The 19,043-nt window shown below is 34.7% G+C and overlaps 1 protein-coding gene and 1 long non-coding RNA gene across 5 annotated transcripts in view; one reads left to right on the forward strand and one right to left on the reverse strand.

The window, feature by feature from the left end:
* Positions 1 to 6,769: 6,769 nt before the first annotated feature.
* LOC125670898 (sacsin-like) overlaps positions 6,770 to 19,043 on the forward strand; it is a 30,108-nt gene continuing 17,834 nt past the window's right edge. The window contains exons 1-7 of one of the 4 annotated variants that reach the window (XM_056163937.1): positions 6,770 to 6,924; positions 7,053 to 7,276; positions 8,182 to 8,228; positions 11,042 to 11,142; positions 12,474 to 12,587; positions 16,280 to 16,427; positions 16,709 to 16,918. In XM_056163937.1, coding sequence (XP_056019912.1) covers positions 8,192 to 8,228; positions 11,042 to 11,142; positions 12,474 to 12,587; positions 16,280 to 16,427; positions 16,709 to 16,918 — 610 coding nt within the window. In that variant the 5' untranslated portion in view covers positions 6,770 to 6,924; positions 7,053 to 7,276; positions 8,182 to 8,191. Of the gene's footprint in view, positions 6,925 to 7,052; positions 7,277 to 8,181; positions 8,229 to 11,041; positions 11,143 to 11,740; positions 11,847 to 12,473; positions 12,588 to 16,279; positions 16,428 to 16,708; positions 16,919 to 19,043 lie in introns of those variants that run through there. The other 3 variants (XM_056163936.1, XM_056163935.1, XM_056163939.1) reach the window with 3 other exon arrangements.
* LOC130054389 (uncharacterized) lies at positions 7,834 to 14,802 on the reverse strand. Its single transcript, XR_008802702.1, has 2 exons — positions 14,562 to 14,802; positions 7,834 to 8,221 (listed from the first exon to the last, which is right to left on the reverse strand). It is a non-coding gene; the product is annotated as an uncharacterized LOC130054389 (long non-coding RNA).

The raw sequence follows: 19,043 nt of genomic DNA on the forward strand, positions 1-19,043 counted from the left end.
CCCCCACCCCACCCCCACCCCCACCCCCCTTCAAAAGGCCAAAAAAGAAGTATAAAAATTAGAGTGAAAAAAAGAATCTGTGGACTAAGTTTACCTTAAACTGAAATGAAAGCTGAATTCCACAGATTCGGAATCTTTTCAAGGATGAGGGCTGTAAAAGTTAACCAGGGGTTGGAAGATGTAGCGCCCTCTGTATCTGCCACTGGACTGTTAAAGTTAACCAGGGGTGGGGAGATGTATCTGTCCATGGACTGTATCGTACATTCAGACCATGACGTGGTCCAGAATGTGATTACAATAAGGGTTTTTACACAATACAGTGGGGCCTCGTTAATCCGGACACTTTGGTTCCCAGTAAAATCGTCCGGATAAATGAAGCGTCCGGATAACTGAATCGCATATTTTCTATCTTTACATAAGTAACTAATACGCTTACTTTATTGATACAATCATACATAATGAATTCAACACATTCTATCATTGGATTTAACCATTTGCATTAGTAAATAAATTATGGATTTCAAAGCACTAAAATTCAGCTGTACGTGTGCAGTGTATTTGCATATGCTTACATTGTACATGTATATTAGCACTACAAATAAATATGCAAAACTGTGTACCGTATGCACTAAAACAAATAATGAAGCATTTTATTTAACTATTAGTAAATGAATCATTAGTAACTAACATAATCATTTACACTTCAAACATTTAATCACACTTTTACTTCAATACAATGTCTTGATCGGTACGTCCTATCTAACTGACGTATCATCACACACCACCTAATTAAAGGGAGGTGTTGACAGGGTACAGGTAATCGCTTCAATTAGACAGTTTGGTTTGTTTTCTTTATGATTTACGCCTTGCTAAAATTGTCCGACACAGACCTTCCCTAAAAAAAATACCGTGCGGATTAACGGTACAATTTGAAATGCATTTTAACGTTTTGTAGTAAAAAATGACCGTCCGGATCCAGAACGCGAATTTCCGGAATAATGATGCAAAATAACGTATAAAAGTTCCGTTCCTTAGAAAAACCATCCGGAAGGTGAAGCGTCCAGATTAATGTCGTCCGGATTACCGAGGCTCCACTGTAGTTAGTTTATATAATCAGTCTCTTGAAAACATGGAGGTACATTTTATCATTGTAGCAAGCAGTTTATTTGAAAAATTTGCCTAAGAGGCTGGTGCAGGTCAACAGTTGGTGTTGGCCGTTTTGATTTATTTTCCCCACACGAATATGAAATTCAATGATCAGGTGAGCGATGTGGAATGTGGGTCTCTTCCCCAACAGACTTGTTAATGTTTCTTTTTATGATATGATACAAGTGAGAAATATGAGTGGATTCTCTCGTCCTCATTAATGCTTTGGGGGCCGAGTGGTTAGCATCGCGCTAAAAATTACACGGCCTCTCACCTCTGGTCAGCGCGGGTTCGAATTCCGCTCGCGCCGGTAAGTGAAAAAGTTTCCCAATTTACTTTCGGAAGGTCGGTGGTCTCTTCCCAGGTACATTGTATCTGGTTTCTCTTCCACCATTAAAAACTGGGCGCCACAAGATAACTGAAAAGTTGTTGAGTGTGGCGGAAAACATCAAAACAATCAACAATCAATCGTTAATGCTTTGGGATTTTCAGTTTAATTAGGAATTGACGTCATACTTGGCTGCACGTTCCCAGAAATAATTTGCCATGCAGTTAGTATCCTGACCGACATTAAGAAAACCAAAACCGAAGGCTTACGGGGAGGATATTGTCCAAAGAGGATGAAGGGTTGAGTGACTCAATGGACAGGGTAAAATAGAGACAGAGGATCATCCCATTTCTGCCTTCCAAAAGTATCGCTAAATATCAATGTCACATTAATCTGATGTTCACTCCTACACCCAGTATTTCCTGTCTAAATATATCAGTACTATTGCAGAAAACTCTTTCATTACAAATTTAATGTAAAACTGAAGGTCTAGATATCGATCGTCCTATACAAAATCCTCCTTCAAGACGTCTTCATATGAGTGAAAAATTCTCGAGACGTTAAACAAGATATAATGAATCCTTCAAGTTCATCAGTTTTAGTCCAGGCAGTCAGACATTGTTATACGATTCATTCTCACTTAGCTAAAATTCTGAAATTGTTATTCCCACTTAGCTAAAACTGTGATTTTCACACCTGAGTGGTCCCTGGGTATAGTCTGTTTTACACTAACTACCTGTAATTACCAGTCAGGCCTATGAAAGGAAATCATATACATGTATATATATATTTTAAGTATACCTTTATTGTTTAAGACATACATCTTATCAATATGAAATAAAGATTTATAATGCTTTAATATACTAATGACATTGTTTAGAGGTGTACAAATATATAAGTATATTTTCATGGACAGGATAATGTAATTGATTGATGATTTTTACATACGCTTATATGAATTAAGGACAGAAAGTCACAGGACAAAAAGTCTTACATATATATTATAAGTATACCTTTATTATTTAAGTCATACATCTTATCAATATGAAATAAAGATTTATAATGTTTTAATATATTAATGACATTGTTTAGAGGTGCACAAATATAAGTATATTTTCATGGACAGGATAGTGTAATTGATTGATGATTTTACAGATGCTTATATATGAATGTAGGACAGAAAGGCATATGTAAAATCATCAATCAATTACACTATCCTGTCCTATAATATATAAAAACATTATAAATCTTTATTACATATTCATAAGATGTATGTCTTAAACAACAAAGGTATACTTATAATATGAATTAAGGACAGAAAGTCACAGACAAAAAGTCACGCACAAAATGACCATGGACAAAAAGTCAGAATAAGATATTTTATGAAAGTAGGACAAAATGTCACAGGACAAAAAGTCAGTTTTATAAGAACATAAGACAAAAAGTCACAGTTAGAAATGTTATGAAAGTAGGGTAAAATGTCACAGGACAAAAAGTCACAGTTTATAAGAAAATATTGATTTTGATATATATCTGAAAACATATCTGTTTTTTGTAAAGTTTAAGAAACTATATATGCATTTGGGTACCTGTAATTGTTAGCTTAAAAGTATGTATGGAGTCTCATTTGCTAAGTCAATCATTCCTAAAATGGAACTCATGCAGAGTAATCTGTGGATATTACATAAATGGTGAAGTCAAAGAACAAGAAAAACATCATTTTATTCATGCACAAAATACAAAGATTGGTATGAATATAAGCATTCTATATTTTATAACAAAATGAGTTTGTCTTTCTTAAGCAAAAATCATCATTGTGACTTTTTGTCCTGTGATTTTCCGTCCGTATACCGCCTATATGTTTAGTGTAAACTGTACTTTATTTCAAAGAGACAAGAGCATGGTTAAATATACAACATTGGAATTTCTTATATTGGAAAACAAGTGCATATGCACTTATATTAATTCCTCTCTCATTTTTTTAACTTACAAATGGCGATCTAAAGAAAAATTATCTATGACATGCTTGTAAACAATACACTTTGAAGACGAATTAAAGTGTTCAACTAAATCTTTAACTTAGTTATATAACTCAATTTTTTTCATATCAAATGTAGTATTTTCTTGTTCACACCAAATATTTACCCTAGACCAATCTCAAACTATTTTTCTTTCACACAATAAGCCCAGTATTTGTTTCAATTTTTCATTCTGTCACATTTGTAATATGATTTATCATAGCAATTTCTAATAATATGATTTTCACTATGTAACACTTTAAACAAAAAACTATCGAATAATTCAAGAACACTAAAAGTTTTAGACCATGAATAGTTTATTACTTCTGCCATCATGAATTTTGAAAGTCTCTCTCTCTCTCTCTCTCTCTCTCTCTCTCTCTCTCTCCTGGTTTATGAGATTTTTTTTAGTTTATTTATTTAGGAATAGGCACATATACAATATAAATACAAGACAATATCACAGAGGAACACATAGTTAAAACAAAAGTTGTTAAATACATAACATAAAAAGGTAAACTTTAACAGCTACTTGACTTTAAGAGCACAGTGAATAAATTAATGTATATGCCTAGGATAACCCAAGAAAGCCATATGGCTTATTTCCAATGGGGTCCTTCTGATCTTATTATGTGAAATCCAAGTGATGGACTATGCAGATGTCGCATCTCATCTCATTCATTTAGACTGGTGTTTTCCTTTTTATGTACTTGCATTTCTTTATGTGTTTCATTGTTAAACTGATATGTTCCTTAAATCTAAATGTGTTTAATGTATAAAAATTTAGAATTAATCTCAAATCTTTCTTTCTTTTGAAATGGAATTTTACTGCCCAATTTCAATATCAAACAAAATTACCTGTGATGTGTTACAAAACAGACTATAGGTTACCTGTAATTATTTTCCTTTGTTCTTTGACACCCTTACCTGTGCACCATTCCCATCTAGCTAAAACCAGTCACCCGTACAGATTTCAGAATTTTAGCTAAGTGGGAAGACACCTAGTGTTATACATATACATGTTGAAAATGAGGACCTGATATTGCTTATTTTGAAAGGTCGGAAATTTAGAGCCCCGATCTCTGATTGGCGACAAAACTCTGTCAAATATAATGTTAGACGATGAGCTTGAAGAACTTGACTCTGTCGGAATAACTATAAAGTATGGGAGGAATATCAAAATATTGAATTAGACACAATAAAAGGAAAACGTGTACCGCCTATCTTTCTGTATTTAGTAAACCAGAAGTTATCAAAGTGGGGTTATATGAAGATTCTAGCTGACCTAGCTTGTTCTAACAGTGTCTCTGTAATGCTCATCATTACAACAGTATTTTAAACGAACTTGGCTTTAATTCCAAATTGGTAACCTACTTTGCTCCCACGTTTCCTTTCAAATGACAAAGTTTTTCAAAATCTTAATACATTTAATATACCAGGCAAGAGGAGGAATGGAAATGAGCTACTCTATCTTTACTGGATTCTAGAGCTTGCAAAGCCAGTAATTTTTTCTCCAAACCCACATTCTTACTTCGCAAGAAACTGCTGTGAAAGGAGAAACAGCTGATGTATTGTTATACAACATTCGGAAGAAGTACAAATCAAATGTTGATTCTCAAAATCTGCAGAACGTTTAATAAATTTGAAATTACAAAACTTATCCAAAATCAACAGCAGCAAAACGACTTTTCAACACTTTAAATCAGCATTCCTCACGATCAATAAAAGATAACGCATTTTTATGTCATAGACAGCTGCTTCTTCAGAGAGAAAAAACCAATGCATATTTTGTTATCAGTCATCCAAAAAATACTTTGTTGAATACGTACATGTATTCTAAAGTTGACATAAATCCTAGATACCAACTGGCCTTCGGTATATCTGTCGTCATTTCATATATCAAAACTCTTTGGGGTGTTTTTCGACAACACATTTACACGTAGCATGGAGTGTCAAATAAGTGCATTAACTAAATCATGTTATTTCCAACTTCGTAATATCGGCAGAATTAGATCTCTTATAACGTAGGATGCGTGCAGGACACTTGTTAGATCACTGATTACATTCCGTCTTGATTATGGAAATACACTTCTTTATAATGCAAGGTGAAGATAACAAACAGTGATCAATCTCATAATTCCTACAAGCAATACAAAATAGATAGTTGGGCAAACACGGACCCCTGGACACACCAGAGGTGGGATCAGGTGCCTAGGAGGAGTAAGCATCCCCTGTTGACCGGTCACACCCGCCGTGAGCCCCATATCCTGATCAGGTAAACGGAGTTATCCGCAGTCAAAATCAGTGTGCCAAGAACGGCTTAACAATCGGTATGAAACACGTCAGACAGCATTTGACCCAATGCGAGGTTGTATTGACGAACTAGATCGTTATAACGACCATAGAATTTGCGAAATGCTGACTTCAATCGAGACTGTTGAAATCCCTGTACCATCAACTTGCTTGTCAGTAGCTTACCTCGATTCTTTATAATGTTATTTCAGTATCCTTGCAGAAGTTACAGAAAGTTCAAAACACTACTGCCAGGCTAGTGACACGTTCACAGAAACATGAGCATATTACACCAATTCTCATATCGCTTCTCTGGTTACCTGTGACATATCTAACGAAATATAAAATCCTATTGTGTACATTCAAGGCTCTACATGGATTAGCTCCTGCATACATCCAGGAACTAGTTCAAGTCTACCACCCACAGCGAACACTTCGTTCTGCAGATTCGTTATACATGTACTATCTTGATAATTAAGAATATGTTTATTAAAGGTTTTAAAAATTATTTTGATCGATTATATGCTCATGTTTAGGATTCTTAAAACATTGATGAATTCTTAATTTCGACGGACTTATCGGCTGCTTGTGCATTTTAATCAATGAATAAGAATATTTACACAGAAAAGGGGAAAACTTCGATATGTGTCCATGGATATAGATGCATACAGTATATCTATCCATTAACTAACATTAAGATAACTGTGCATGACATCTCCCTATATTTCATGTACTAAAATATATGTTGGAATGTAGGCCTAAATAAATATGTCTTTCAATACGTCAAAATACGGAACATTGAAGTAAAACTCAGATTGCGATCATTTAAAAAACTAGTAGGCTTGTTTTAAAGATCTCAAAGTTGTGTTTTCTTGCATGTTAAAAGTCTATGTAAGATTTAATTAGGCCGGTCTTTGGTGCATGATTCTTGGAATGAGAACCGAAAGCTGATTTTTAAAAAACAGGCAGGTTATTCTTCAAAATAGAATCGAAACTTGCTTGAAAGAAGTCATGATCACATATTTGCACAATGCACACGTTTCATTGTTTGATTCGTAACTAAGCATCGCTTCATTGACTTCAGTATACAACTATCATGATAATGTGTAAATGCAGACGTCTGTGGAAAATCAGTACAAGGTGGGTAACTCTACATCTTAACTCTTTGTAAATATGGTGTGGTATAGTATGTCGTTTCATATAATATGGTTTTTTCACTTTCACATGTCTCTCAACAATATTCATTATTTTCCCATATATTTAAATAGGGTGAATACTGTTCTGATCAGCAGTACCTAAACAGAATAAACCGTGCATGACCAGACCTATCAATTTTGCTACAAAGTGCGAAGAAAAAGCAGGGCCTCCAGTATGTATGATTAACGAGCTCGCGTCGGGAGGGATGTGAAAAAAAGGGGAGCTTTATAAAACAATTCCTTTTAACCTAAACAATGGAGTTTGGATTTTGAATCGTCCCTCTGTGTAAGTTTAGGTTAGTCTCCGCTCTTTACGTGTTCAGTCAGACTCCATTTTTGGAGTACCCAAATAACAAACCTGTTTTCGGCGATTTTGCATACACAGTTACTTATTTAATCAGTGAAAAGAACTAATTATGGGATCAAACCTGCAATGATGGTTAAACGGCCAATAAAAACCTTTCATTTCGGCAATAATGCCTCTTTGCAATGTAAATCTTTACATTCTTTCTGAGAAGTTCGACTTTTTTGTAATGCAAAGAGGCATATTGGTAAGCACATGTCAGTCAGTGTCTAATCGAAATGGTGTCTGCTCAATATCTTATAATTTTAACCCTTTGCATGATAGACGTCAACCTTGTTACTAAGTTGACCCCATTGAGTTTGAGATCAAAGGCTATTCCTCTCCGGACAAGGGAAAATTTTGTCTGATCAAGATCTTCAAAGTTATTTGCTTGGCAGGCTTTAAACATATTTCACTAGTTCTCCTTGAGAAATATACGTCCTCTTTTGATTTTAGATCAAAGGGTCAAAGGTAAAGATTCAATCCCTTCTAGACATGAGAAAATATTTAAGAAATGAATTTTATTTTTTAAAAATGTTGACGATTTACACTAGCATGTTTCACGAAGCACGACACATGGTTAGCACTGCATGAAAAGTAAGCTGACGTGAAGCGTTGCATTTCATACCCTCATGTATTTTCAAAATATATCTTAGAAATTTGTTTATCATACAAAATGTATTTACGCTCTACATTTAGTTCTGTAAGAATTTCCAGGCGTTAAATAGACGTGCTATATTCATCGAGATTAATTCGCACATTGTTGCGTTTATTCTCGGCTAATAGTTTTCAAATATATAAGGAGGCCACTGAAATTGTGAATTAAGCAACAACCCCGATGTGTCCTTTATGTTGTAGATGATCAGCCATGTCGGATAGGACATCACCACCACAGAGACTGCAAGGTAAAATAAACCATGAAATAGGTGTGTATACATTACACACAGACATACTACAGGAAAATACACATTTTGCAAAACAGAATACACTATATGTTATATAGATATACACTCTAGGTCACATATGAAAGGTGGAGATAACAAATAGTGATCAATCTCATAACTCCCATAAGGAATACAAAATAGATAGCTGGGCAAACACGGACCCCTGTACATACTAGAGGAGGGACCAGGTGCCTAGGAGGAGTAAGTATTCCCTGTCGACCGGTCACACTTGCCTTGAGCCTTTTGTCTTGATCAGGTAAACGGAATAATCCGTAATAGAAGTCAGTGATCCAAGAACAGCCTAACAATCGGTATGAAACACGTCAGACAGCATTTGATCCAATGATAGGTTGTAATGGCGAACTAGATCATTATAACGACAATAGAATTTGCGAAATCCTGACTTTAAACGAGACTGTTGAAACCTGTAACATCAACTTGTTTGTCAATAATCTGCCTCGATTTAATAATTGATCAAACGCAGAACAAGCCCATGCGTATCTAATTATTTATGATATATAAACTCTATATGCAGGTGATGATGATTGATTGATTTTATATTATTTAAAGTCCCTCGAGAATAGTTTAATCATATGGAGATGTCACCATATATTCTCGAGCTCTACGTTAAACAATATTCAATCAATAAATCAATGATAATCTCAACTTATACTCAAGTTCCCTTTCAAAAGACAAAATTCTTCAAAAGCATGCTTCAGTTTGAAACATTTAATATCCCAGTCAGTGGGACGAATAAATAAGCGTTACCGTACCTATACTGAATTCCAAAACTTCACAAAATCCCTTACAAAAAGAGATACATTGCTGGATAGTAAATATTTTAACAAACCCCTGTCTTTGCTCCTCAAAGAAATAGTAACTACTGAGAAGGAGAAACTTAAGACATATTGTACCATAATATATGCAAGAAGTAGTATAAATCAAATGTGGATTCTAAAAAGAATCCAAAAACTTTTCAGAAAATTTCATATCACAAAACATTTTCCAAAATGTACGACTTTTCAACGCTTTACATGGCTCCAAAGGCTATGCTTTTTGATATCCTGGATAGTTGCTTTTTTAATACAAATGGAACACGGAATTTATGATCAATCATTAAAAAATTACTGTGTTAAACACTACTCTGATTCTACGCACAAGTACTTTAAAGTTGATGATAAAAGGTGTCTAGAGGTCCTCATTGACAACATTGAAATAAAATCTTCCAACTCTCTGCCGGATTCCCATTGGCACCAATCGTACTCCCTTATTAGCCAAGCTGTTGAGGCAGAATTTATTTAAAAACTTCTACATGAGATATTTTGCTGAGACCTTCAACTCAGCATTTAGGTATATCAACAACGATCGATGTTTCATCTATTAACAATGTTGATATTTCTTTCGTATGTTGATTCAATACATCTCAAGGAACTTTCAATAAAACACAAAGAGTCTTCTGTATCTTCATATCTTGGTTATTTTATTAAACATAGATGTTAATGGAAAATTGACAACTCGCGTTTATGACTAAAAGGATTTCGTCAGCTTCTCCATCGTCATTTTCCCAATTCTTTGGAGTAATAGTTCAGGCAATTACAACGTGCTGTCTGACGTGTTTTATACGATGTGTTCAGTTGTTCTTAACATATCTAATACATGTAACTGTACTACGTGCATTGGGAAGATTCCAAAGTTTGCAGCAAAATCGTTTTGGGGATGGTTAGACTCCTCCATTCATTTTAGCATTTCGAATTTTGTCTCCAAAGAAAAAACATCACGTTCTATTTGTGTGACGGTTATGTCATTGTAAATGCTGAGACTGACAATTAGGGGTGCTTAGTGATTACACATGGAAAGTCTTGAGTGAATAGAAACTCGGCTCAATCCTAATCACAATTAATAGAAACATACTCATGCTCCAGTTGCAGCTGATTGTAATTTCTAGAAATAAATTCAAGTGAGCCCTCAAGTCTAAAATGGTAGGGACCCTAATTAAAAACAATTAGCCAACGAGATTTGCATCATGTTGGATACAGAAGATGAAAATCATGATTAGCGCATGTTTAATAGTTAAGTCCTTACGATGCAAATAGTCAAATCTATTAGTAGGACCATCTGATTTATGATTTGCTTCAAATTAAAATTAGAATTTCACTGTCACGAAGTGGATGATCAGAATTATATTTTAATTCATATTTGGCACAAGGTTTTCTATGACCAAGCAACTTGTTGTGACCTTGAACCATAACCCTTTCACCAAGGTAAAGTTCAGTAATACAAATGTTTCCAAAGGTCATACATTGTAAAAGAGAGAACATCAAAACAAATAGATATCACTTTTGATTGCTAAAACTGAAAACATTACGTTTTCTGACAGATACACTAATCGCATGCAACTCATTATTTATATTTTGTTGTGTGATCATGGAGGTTCATGTACCTCTTGCAGAAGGAGAGGGGTAACATTACAAGTAAATATCATTTTACAAGATAAATTACATGAGTACAAAGGTTGTATTGCAACATGTTCAGAGTATAAAAACACGCTTATAATGAATATGCTTATAGCGAATCCACGCTTATTGTGAAGTAATAAATATTCCCCTACGAGAGGAAAATAACAGAAATGCTATTGGATATAATGAAGTTGAACATAACAAACTGTTTTTTGCTGGCCTGGAGGTTTGCTATAATCGTATTGTACTGTACATGGTTAGACTAAATATGTTGGGTAGAGTACGGAATTTTACTGATCCAATTGTCACCCTTTTCAGAGGATGGGGATAGCGATTACGAAGGCTTGGAAGAACCCCCAATTCGGCGCCAGTTACAGAACATCCTGCAGCAGTATCCAGATGGTCCCCAAATCATTAGGGTAACCCACTAATCTCTTATCATTTAATCATCAAATCACTAGGGTAACCCACTAATATCTTATCATTTAATCACCAAATCACTAGGGTAACCCACAAATATCTTATTATTTAATCACCAAATCATTAGGGTAACCCTTTAATATCGTATCATTTAATCACCAAATCACTAGGGTAACCCACTAATATCTTATTTAATCACCAAATCATTAGGGTAACTCACTAATATCTTATCATTTAATCACCAAATCATTAGGGTAACCCACTAATATCTTATTATTTAATCACCAAATCATTAGGGTAACCCATTAATATCTTATTATTTAATCACCAAATCATTAGGGTAACCCACTAATATCTTATCATTTAATCACCCAATCATTGGGGTAAAACCCACTAATATCTTATCATTTAATCACCCAATCATTAGGTTAACCCACTAATATCTTATAATTTAATCATCAAACCATTAGGTTAACCCACTAATATCTTATTTAATCACCCAATCATTAGGGTAACCCACTAATATCGTATCATTTAATCACCAAATCATTAGGGTAACCCACTAATCTCTTATCATTTAATCACCATGTCAACCTACGTCTCATTTTATCATTTTTATATGCCTGTCGAAGACGGGACGTATTATGGTATGGCTCTATCCGTATGTCTCTCTGGACCTTGTGGGCAAAATACAGACCAAACCGTAAACTCCAGATATTTACAACTTGTTACATTTGATCACCATCCTGAGAGGAAGATGCCTATTGTTTTTCAAGATCAAAGATCCAGGTCGTAGTATCACTTAGTAGGAAAACCTAGTAGGAAACCCTTGTGGGCAGAATACAAACCGAACTGTAAGGTCCAGGATATTACAACTTAGTATAATTGATCACCATGGTGAGAGCAAAATGCGTATTGTTTTTCAAGGTCACAAGTCAAAGGTAACCCACTAATATCTTATCATTTAATCACCAGGTCACCTACTTCTCATTATAATCAATATATGATTGTATCCAGTCACTGTTTCATTTCATTGTCTCAGATTTACTGTCAACCAACTTTAATTTTGTGTGCAAGAAATATTTATGATCTTCAGAAGCTTCACTCTTTAGGAGAATTTGATCGGAACTAATTATTTTGCTAAAAGACAAGGTACATATTTGTTAGCCGGCTCGTAAACATTGCTCATCTTTGACACCTGTTCCGGTTGAGAATCACAAACATTACTCGTCACAAGAATGTTTAGGATAAGGATTGCCTTACAGTATCTGTTTTAATAGATGATGTGATGTAATTGTTTCACCGTCTGTTTGTTGTTTTTGTATAACAGGAGTTGGTGCAGAATGCAGAAGATGCAGAAGCCAGTGTCTTTAAAGTCATGCTTTGTGAGGAGGATCATTTAGGCCCAGGAGATTTTCATCCCATGTACAGAAAAATTTTCCAAGTAAACAAATCTTATCACTTAATCTAAAAAACTTAAATTGTGAGCTTTTCTTATCAAAATTCATCTATAGTCTCTCTTGTTGTCTATTAACTTGCCAGCTTACCATAGCTGAAGACTAAAGTGAGCTTTTCAGATCACCTTTTATCTGGCGTCCGTCTTTTATTTTAACTCATAAGGCTGAATAGCCCAGTGCAAACTTAGGAATTACTCAAGAATGATGAGGTAATCTCTTGATTTTTGCCTGAACAATTTTTCAGATGATATCAGTTAACTATAATTGAATTTTTTCTGATCAGTAATTACTGCGAATTTACTTTAAAAGATTTTATTTTTGATGAACTCCTTCGAAATTACAAAAATTAGAGTAAAATGGTCAGTACGCATTTGGCGGATCTAAATCATAATGAGTTTTTAAAAGAATCAAATTAACAACATTACTTTCAATAATATAATTCCAATTATCTACCATTCTCTTCTACTGAAAAATTTCTATATTCTCATCGTTTGCTTTTATATCAATGCCATGATAGGACAGCATAGGGAGTATTCTGGTTCAAACTTTGAATGTCTAAGAATCACATCCGTCGATCATATAAAGCAAAAAAAAAAGTCTTGCATTTCGGACTTTGAAATCTAAAGAACAATGTTGATGGTGGAAACAGATTTACCGATATGTCGGATATGAAACACGAATTGTTGGAAGAAAAACAGTGAAACAACTATATAAAATAATGTGAATTAGAAAAGAAATGTATCATTAAGCGTTCCATTTGCAGTGCTATTGTGACACTTAATGATACAACTTGTATCATTAGCAGTTTGGACTGCAAATTTATGGTTGTATCATTAAGTGTCGCAACAGCACTGCAAATGGAATGCTTAATGATACAATTCCATCATTAGAGGGGATTGTATTATTAACGGTTTATACTGTAGACCGTTAATACCATAATTTGTATCAGTAAGCGTTGCAACTGCACCCCTTAATGTAGTTTGTATCATTAAGCGTAATTGTATCATTAGCGGTTTCTACAGACCTTTTTGGCAGACGTTTTCTCACTTCATTTGAAATGTTTTATAGAGTTACATAATTTGTCTGTCGAATTCATTCCACAATTTGAAATGATAACCTTCTTATTCTACAGAGTGTTAGTATGGGTATTAAAGATGGGCAATGTGGCAAGGAGTTTGATTTTCTTCATTTTTTAAGAAAATCACAGGTTGTCGAACTTTCGTCATTTTTGAGAAAATATTACATTGAGAGTACACGATATTGCCTTTAACTTCACCCACAAATTTAGGGTAAGGAATTTGTCATACTACAGAAAATCCCAGGTTCTTGAACTTGGTCAGTTTTCAGGAAAAATTAGAAAGTATATGGTTTGTTCAATTAACTTCTCACAGTTTCGACATTGAAGGACATATCGCATGTTACTAAACAAAATTAAATTCATTCCTAAAAATACTTTAAACGTGTTTTAAATGAAATATTTAGCGTAGTTGTCTAGTTTGAAAGCGATGAAATTCAAATCTTGCGATATGCATATTTACTCGTACTTTCGATATTTTACGCGCCATTATGTGTCACGACATATGCGACCCAGGGGTTGAAAACAGTTGTTAGCTGTTTCATAATAGAAATCGATTAAATCGACAAAAAGTCAATTATAACGTTATGACGGCGGAGAAATGGGGCAGACTGCTGTTAGAAACCGTGTTCATTCATATTTTTGACGACCTTGGTTAACTCTATAATCAATTTTTAAATGAAGTCTTATATATATTTTTGTACCATATTCCGTTTATATATTGATGACTCAAATTTCCCTGTGCGGTTACATCTAGTCTGTAAAGGGGGGATCGATTCATAGAATTATAACATCATTGATGACTGTATCACTAAGAATAACTAAAATTTCAGCATAAAACATTAATGCAGAAAATTCTGATCTACAGAGGAAATGTTCAACCCACCGTAAATACTTTCTGCAACAAAATCGTCGTCTGTGAAGTCTGAGTGAAGACTGAAGTGTTTCTGGCGCACGACGCTGTGTAGAACTTGAAACGATCGCTGTCGCTGATACGTATGATGACAATGAACCTCTTGTTGTTGTTTTTTAAGCTTCATTTCCCGGGAGGCCTACTCTCATCCCTGCTTGCACTACAAAAAGCTTACACTCTTTCATAAATCTTATGTACACCGGAAGGCAAAAAGGACGTAAACGAGTCTTGCGCCACCTATGTTTGAAATAGGGGAAAGAACTGACAAATTTTGGTAATTGTCTAAATTTGACAACCCGCCATTTTTTAAAGATCAAAGAAATTTATTGACTTGGCTTATGCACGCTACATAAGCTTGAAATAGACATATCGTGTACCATTTCCAGTACTCTTCATATTTGGTACACATACAAATTGGTGTGAATATGAAAATAACCAACAGTGGATAAAGTAAGGGATGTAACTCACATTTTTGGTGATACAGTCGGTCAGACTTGGATGCTGTACCTGTGTTAGGACAGGAAGCGGGTAGTCACTCTGTAATGGGAACACAACCGCGTTACCTGAAGAAGTACTGCTGCAGTTGTTGAAGCTGTTTTGATTATATTGTATAAATCACAAATCTGCATCATCACATTTCTACAGTAATACACTTTCAGGCATACCTTACAAATAACTATTGTTTAATGTAGGTAAAAAGTAATTCATTGAAAAACTCTGTGACTCTTTTAAAACCATGCAGCATCTTCCTCCATAAGCCCTGGGTCAGGATTACAAATGAGCCACAGTGGAATATAGACTTTGAATTTTTAAGGAACATAAAAGCTGTAAATTTTTTAATCTACATGAAAACATTTTTATTTTATTACAAATCAAACATATTTATATTGATTAACTAATGTTAGTGAAGAGATCTTGTCAGATTACTATTTGGTACCAATATTTAGAATTAAATTCACCCATGAAGTTAATTTGACTCTGGAGAGCAATGTGGTATATGGGTCTCTTATTGACATCTTCACGAGAAAGATTTGGCTTATTACAACCAAACCTTAGGTACAAAGAATCTTAGGGAAGGTGATTCAAAATTATTCAAATGAAGGATTATGTCGCCTTCCAACAGATACATTTATATTAATCACGTGTATACACAACTAATTTTCGACTCTCAATGCATGGAAGAGTTAAAACTAGGACAACTGTTGGTATTTCAGAAGTGTTGTATTTCCACCAACCTTGACAAACAATATCATTGCTTGAAGGAAATTTAGATGTATTCATATCAAGAAATATGCTCCCTTGACGAACATAGAGATGGATTTGTAAAGAAATATGCTAAGAGTAACTTGACCAAATAGTCAAATCTTGCATATATACTTCCTTTTATGGTGTAAATTTTTGTTCAAACCATGATCCCCCAACAGTTAGGTCGGATCAATAAGAGTTACAGTTGCACACATTCAGTGTCCCTAGCTTATTGAGTTCTCATCTCTGTAAATGCAATGTGAGCATTGTGGTTCATTGGCATCTTTTTAAGCTCATCTGAGACTGCGACTCAAAGGAGCTTTTCTGTAAACTTCGCTGTAAAGTTGCTTCATTCTGATGCAATAAATTGTGACAAACGTTGTTAAGTAGAACGACCTGTAAAGATTTCATCTTCACAAAAAATGGTAAACTTACATTTCTTATAGGGACCAGCCTTGTGTGCATTTAATGACAGTGTCTTCTCGGAAAATGACTGGAAAGGCATAAAAAAGATTTATACCAGTGTGAAGGAGAAAGATGCCCTTAAAATTGGACGATTCGGTTTAGGATTCAAATCTGTATTTCATCTTACAGGTAATTTTTCCACATCATAGTCTCTTCCCGCAATGCAAACAATGTCACATAAACTTAAGGTAGAAGAGGGTATCATTATAGGCAGGTGATATTTACCATTTAACTTGCATCGTGGCCCATGTGCCTCTGCTGTCTTATTTCACACTACATATGTTTGATGTTTACAGGTATGTTTGACTTTGATAGCAATTTGCATATATCTTATTTAATGAGTTTCTTACCATGTACACTGCAAATTCTATATTTGAGGCGAGATTAACATTCGGTTAATTGTTCACTAGATACGCCCATCATAGTGAGTGGAGACCGATTGCTGGTCATCAACCCCACTAGGACCACAGACAAAGTTTGTCACAATGTCACATTCAAAAAGCTGACCTCTGAAAAATACAAAACGACTCTTTGGCCAGTACTAAAGAGAGTTTTCAAAATGGATGCAGGAGGATTTTTTGGATTTGACACATCTTCTGTGGAGGAAGAAAATTATCCAAGTATGTATCAAACCAGTCGTTTTCTGTACCGGATTAGTGCTTCCTGTTACATGAACTATTCTAGATCACCAGAGTCGGGTGATTTATTGCAGTCCATTTGTTAATTGCACATTTATATCTTGATGACGACGGAACTCTTTCCAAATTAGGTATAAAGCCTCTTTAAGGTGATCAAAAACTAAATTGTAATTTCTTGACTTAGCGACCACAGTGGCAAGGCAAACATGATGATTTTCAAAAGTCTTCCTCTATCCAGTGTTGTAAATGTAAAGGTAAAACTAAATTATCATACAGGAGAAGAATCAAAACTGTAAATTCAACACTTCTCGTGGGAAGAGTTCTGTCTCTAGGGTGGGGCAAAATATGCATATAGTGATAACGTTAGTCTGTAATGTAAGAAACTTTCTTTTGTGGTTTCAGAGGTGGCATTTCCCTATCCCAAACAATTAAGTAATGAAGGATTAATGTTATATCTGCATTGCTTGTGACAGGACATTTGTTTTGAGCCATGAATCCTGACTTTGGAGTTTGACCTACTTTTAAGCAAAGTTAATCTATCCAATATCTCTTGAAGTGTTTTATCTATTGATTCCTTTTGGGGAGCATATAATCGTCATCATATTTATCCGTCCGTCCATCTTTTTTTTTAGACCAAGATCATTTTGTAAAGGTCAAGATCACTCAGAACATATACCTTATATCAGTAAAAAAAAATTATTTCATATGTTTGAACAGGTATTGATCATACATCACACCAATAAGTAACACGCAAAAGGCTTTCAAACAATGGCCACAGAAGTTCATATTGTAAAGGTCAAGATCACTCAGTAAATATACCTTATAAAATGGAAAAAAAATCTTCATTTCAAGAATATTTCAACAATTAGTGATATTTTAGACCAAGGGCTTTCAAGGTAAGTTTGGAAAGGTCAAGGTCAATCTGCACATTCAAGCCTCTAAATTCATACATTTTACCAATAAAGTCCGAAACGGTTGCTGCAGAGTTACTGCTTGTACCTTTAATACTGTTTCATATGTAAGGTGAAGTAAGTAAGCTATACCAGAATCTTACCAGATTAGTAAATTTCTTAATTAAAAACATACTTTCGTTTTCGATGAACTACCCTGAAATAGCGAAAAAGGGTGGTAAAGTTGCAGATTTAAGCCAGTTTTCTTTTCTTAATTTCTAATGACAACTTAAGGTGATACGATATGAAGTAAATCCGTTGTTTATCGATGCTTGATTTTGATCTTACAGAAGAAATAAATTTTGATAATGGTTGAATAATAAAATCCGCCAGTTTGAGTCTTCAATCCCTGATTTCATTCCTGAATCGGTTTTATGGAAATTTTCAGAACGAAGCGCCCAGAACGAGACAACATCGTAGTCACTAAAATTAGGTGTACAACTAATCGCACATTCTTGGGCTTTCCGGCAAACCGAAAAACAACCCGAGAAGTTTCAATTGGTTTACAAAATGATGTGTTGGTGAATACTTATGATGATTTTGACTAGGCCCATTTTAATCATTTTCTGAAGACCTTATATACATTTATTCAACAAAGGGCAACCCCTCCGGAGACCAACGATCTGACACATCGATAAATTCTTGAATATGATATTCATCTGATATTTTCTATGTTCATTTTTTTTCGTGATTATAGAGGTCACTGTTACGACTTTTTGTAATAATTTATCAACAGTTACTAATACATGTATGTACAAACACATGGAAAAACACACAAACGATGATACAGATCTTACAATAAATAGATAAATAAATGTTTATTCGGTATATACACATATACAAACATACATACATATATACCAAGGATAAACCCATGAAAGCTCGAAAGCTTCTTTCCAATGGGGTTATTTGATGCACGAATGTTTGTGTTAAGGGTCATTTATGTGTGAGGAAACTGAAGTACCCGGAGTAAACCCGCGTGTCCGAGCGGGAGACCGCCATACCTTCTAACATACAACCACTGCCGATCAAGGTGATCGAACTCGGGTCGCAGCGATTAGAAACAAGGGCGCTATCTCTGCGCTACCCGGATACCCATTAGTACGGAATAAGTCGAAAACTGTCCAATATGTCAGATATTGAATGATCCGGGATTG

Source organism: Ostrea edulis, chromosome 4, assembly GCF_947568905.1.
Source record: "Ostrea edulis chromosome 4, xbOstEdul1.1, whole genome shotgun sequence".
NCBI classification, from domain to species: Eukaryota; Metazoa; Mollusca; class Bivalvia; order Ostreida; family Ostreidae; genus Ostrea; species Ostrea edulis.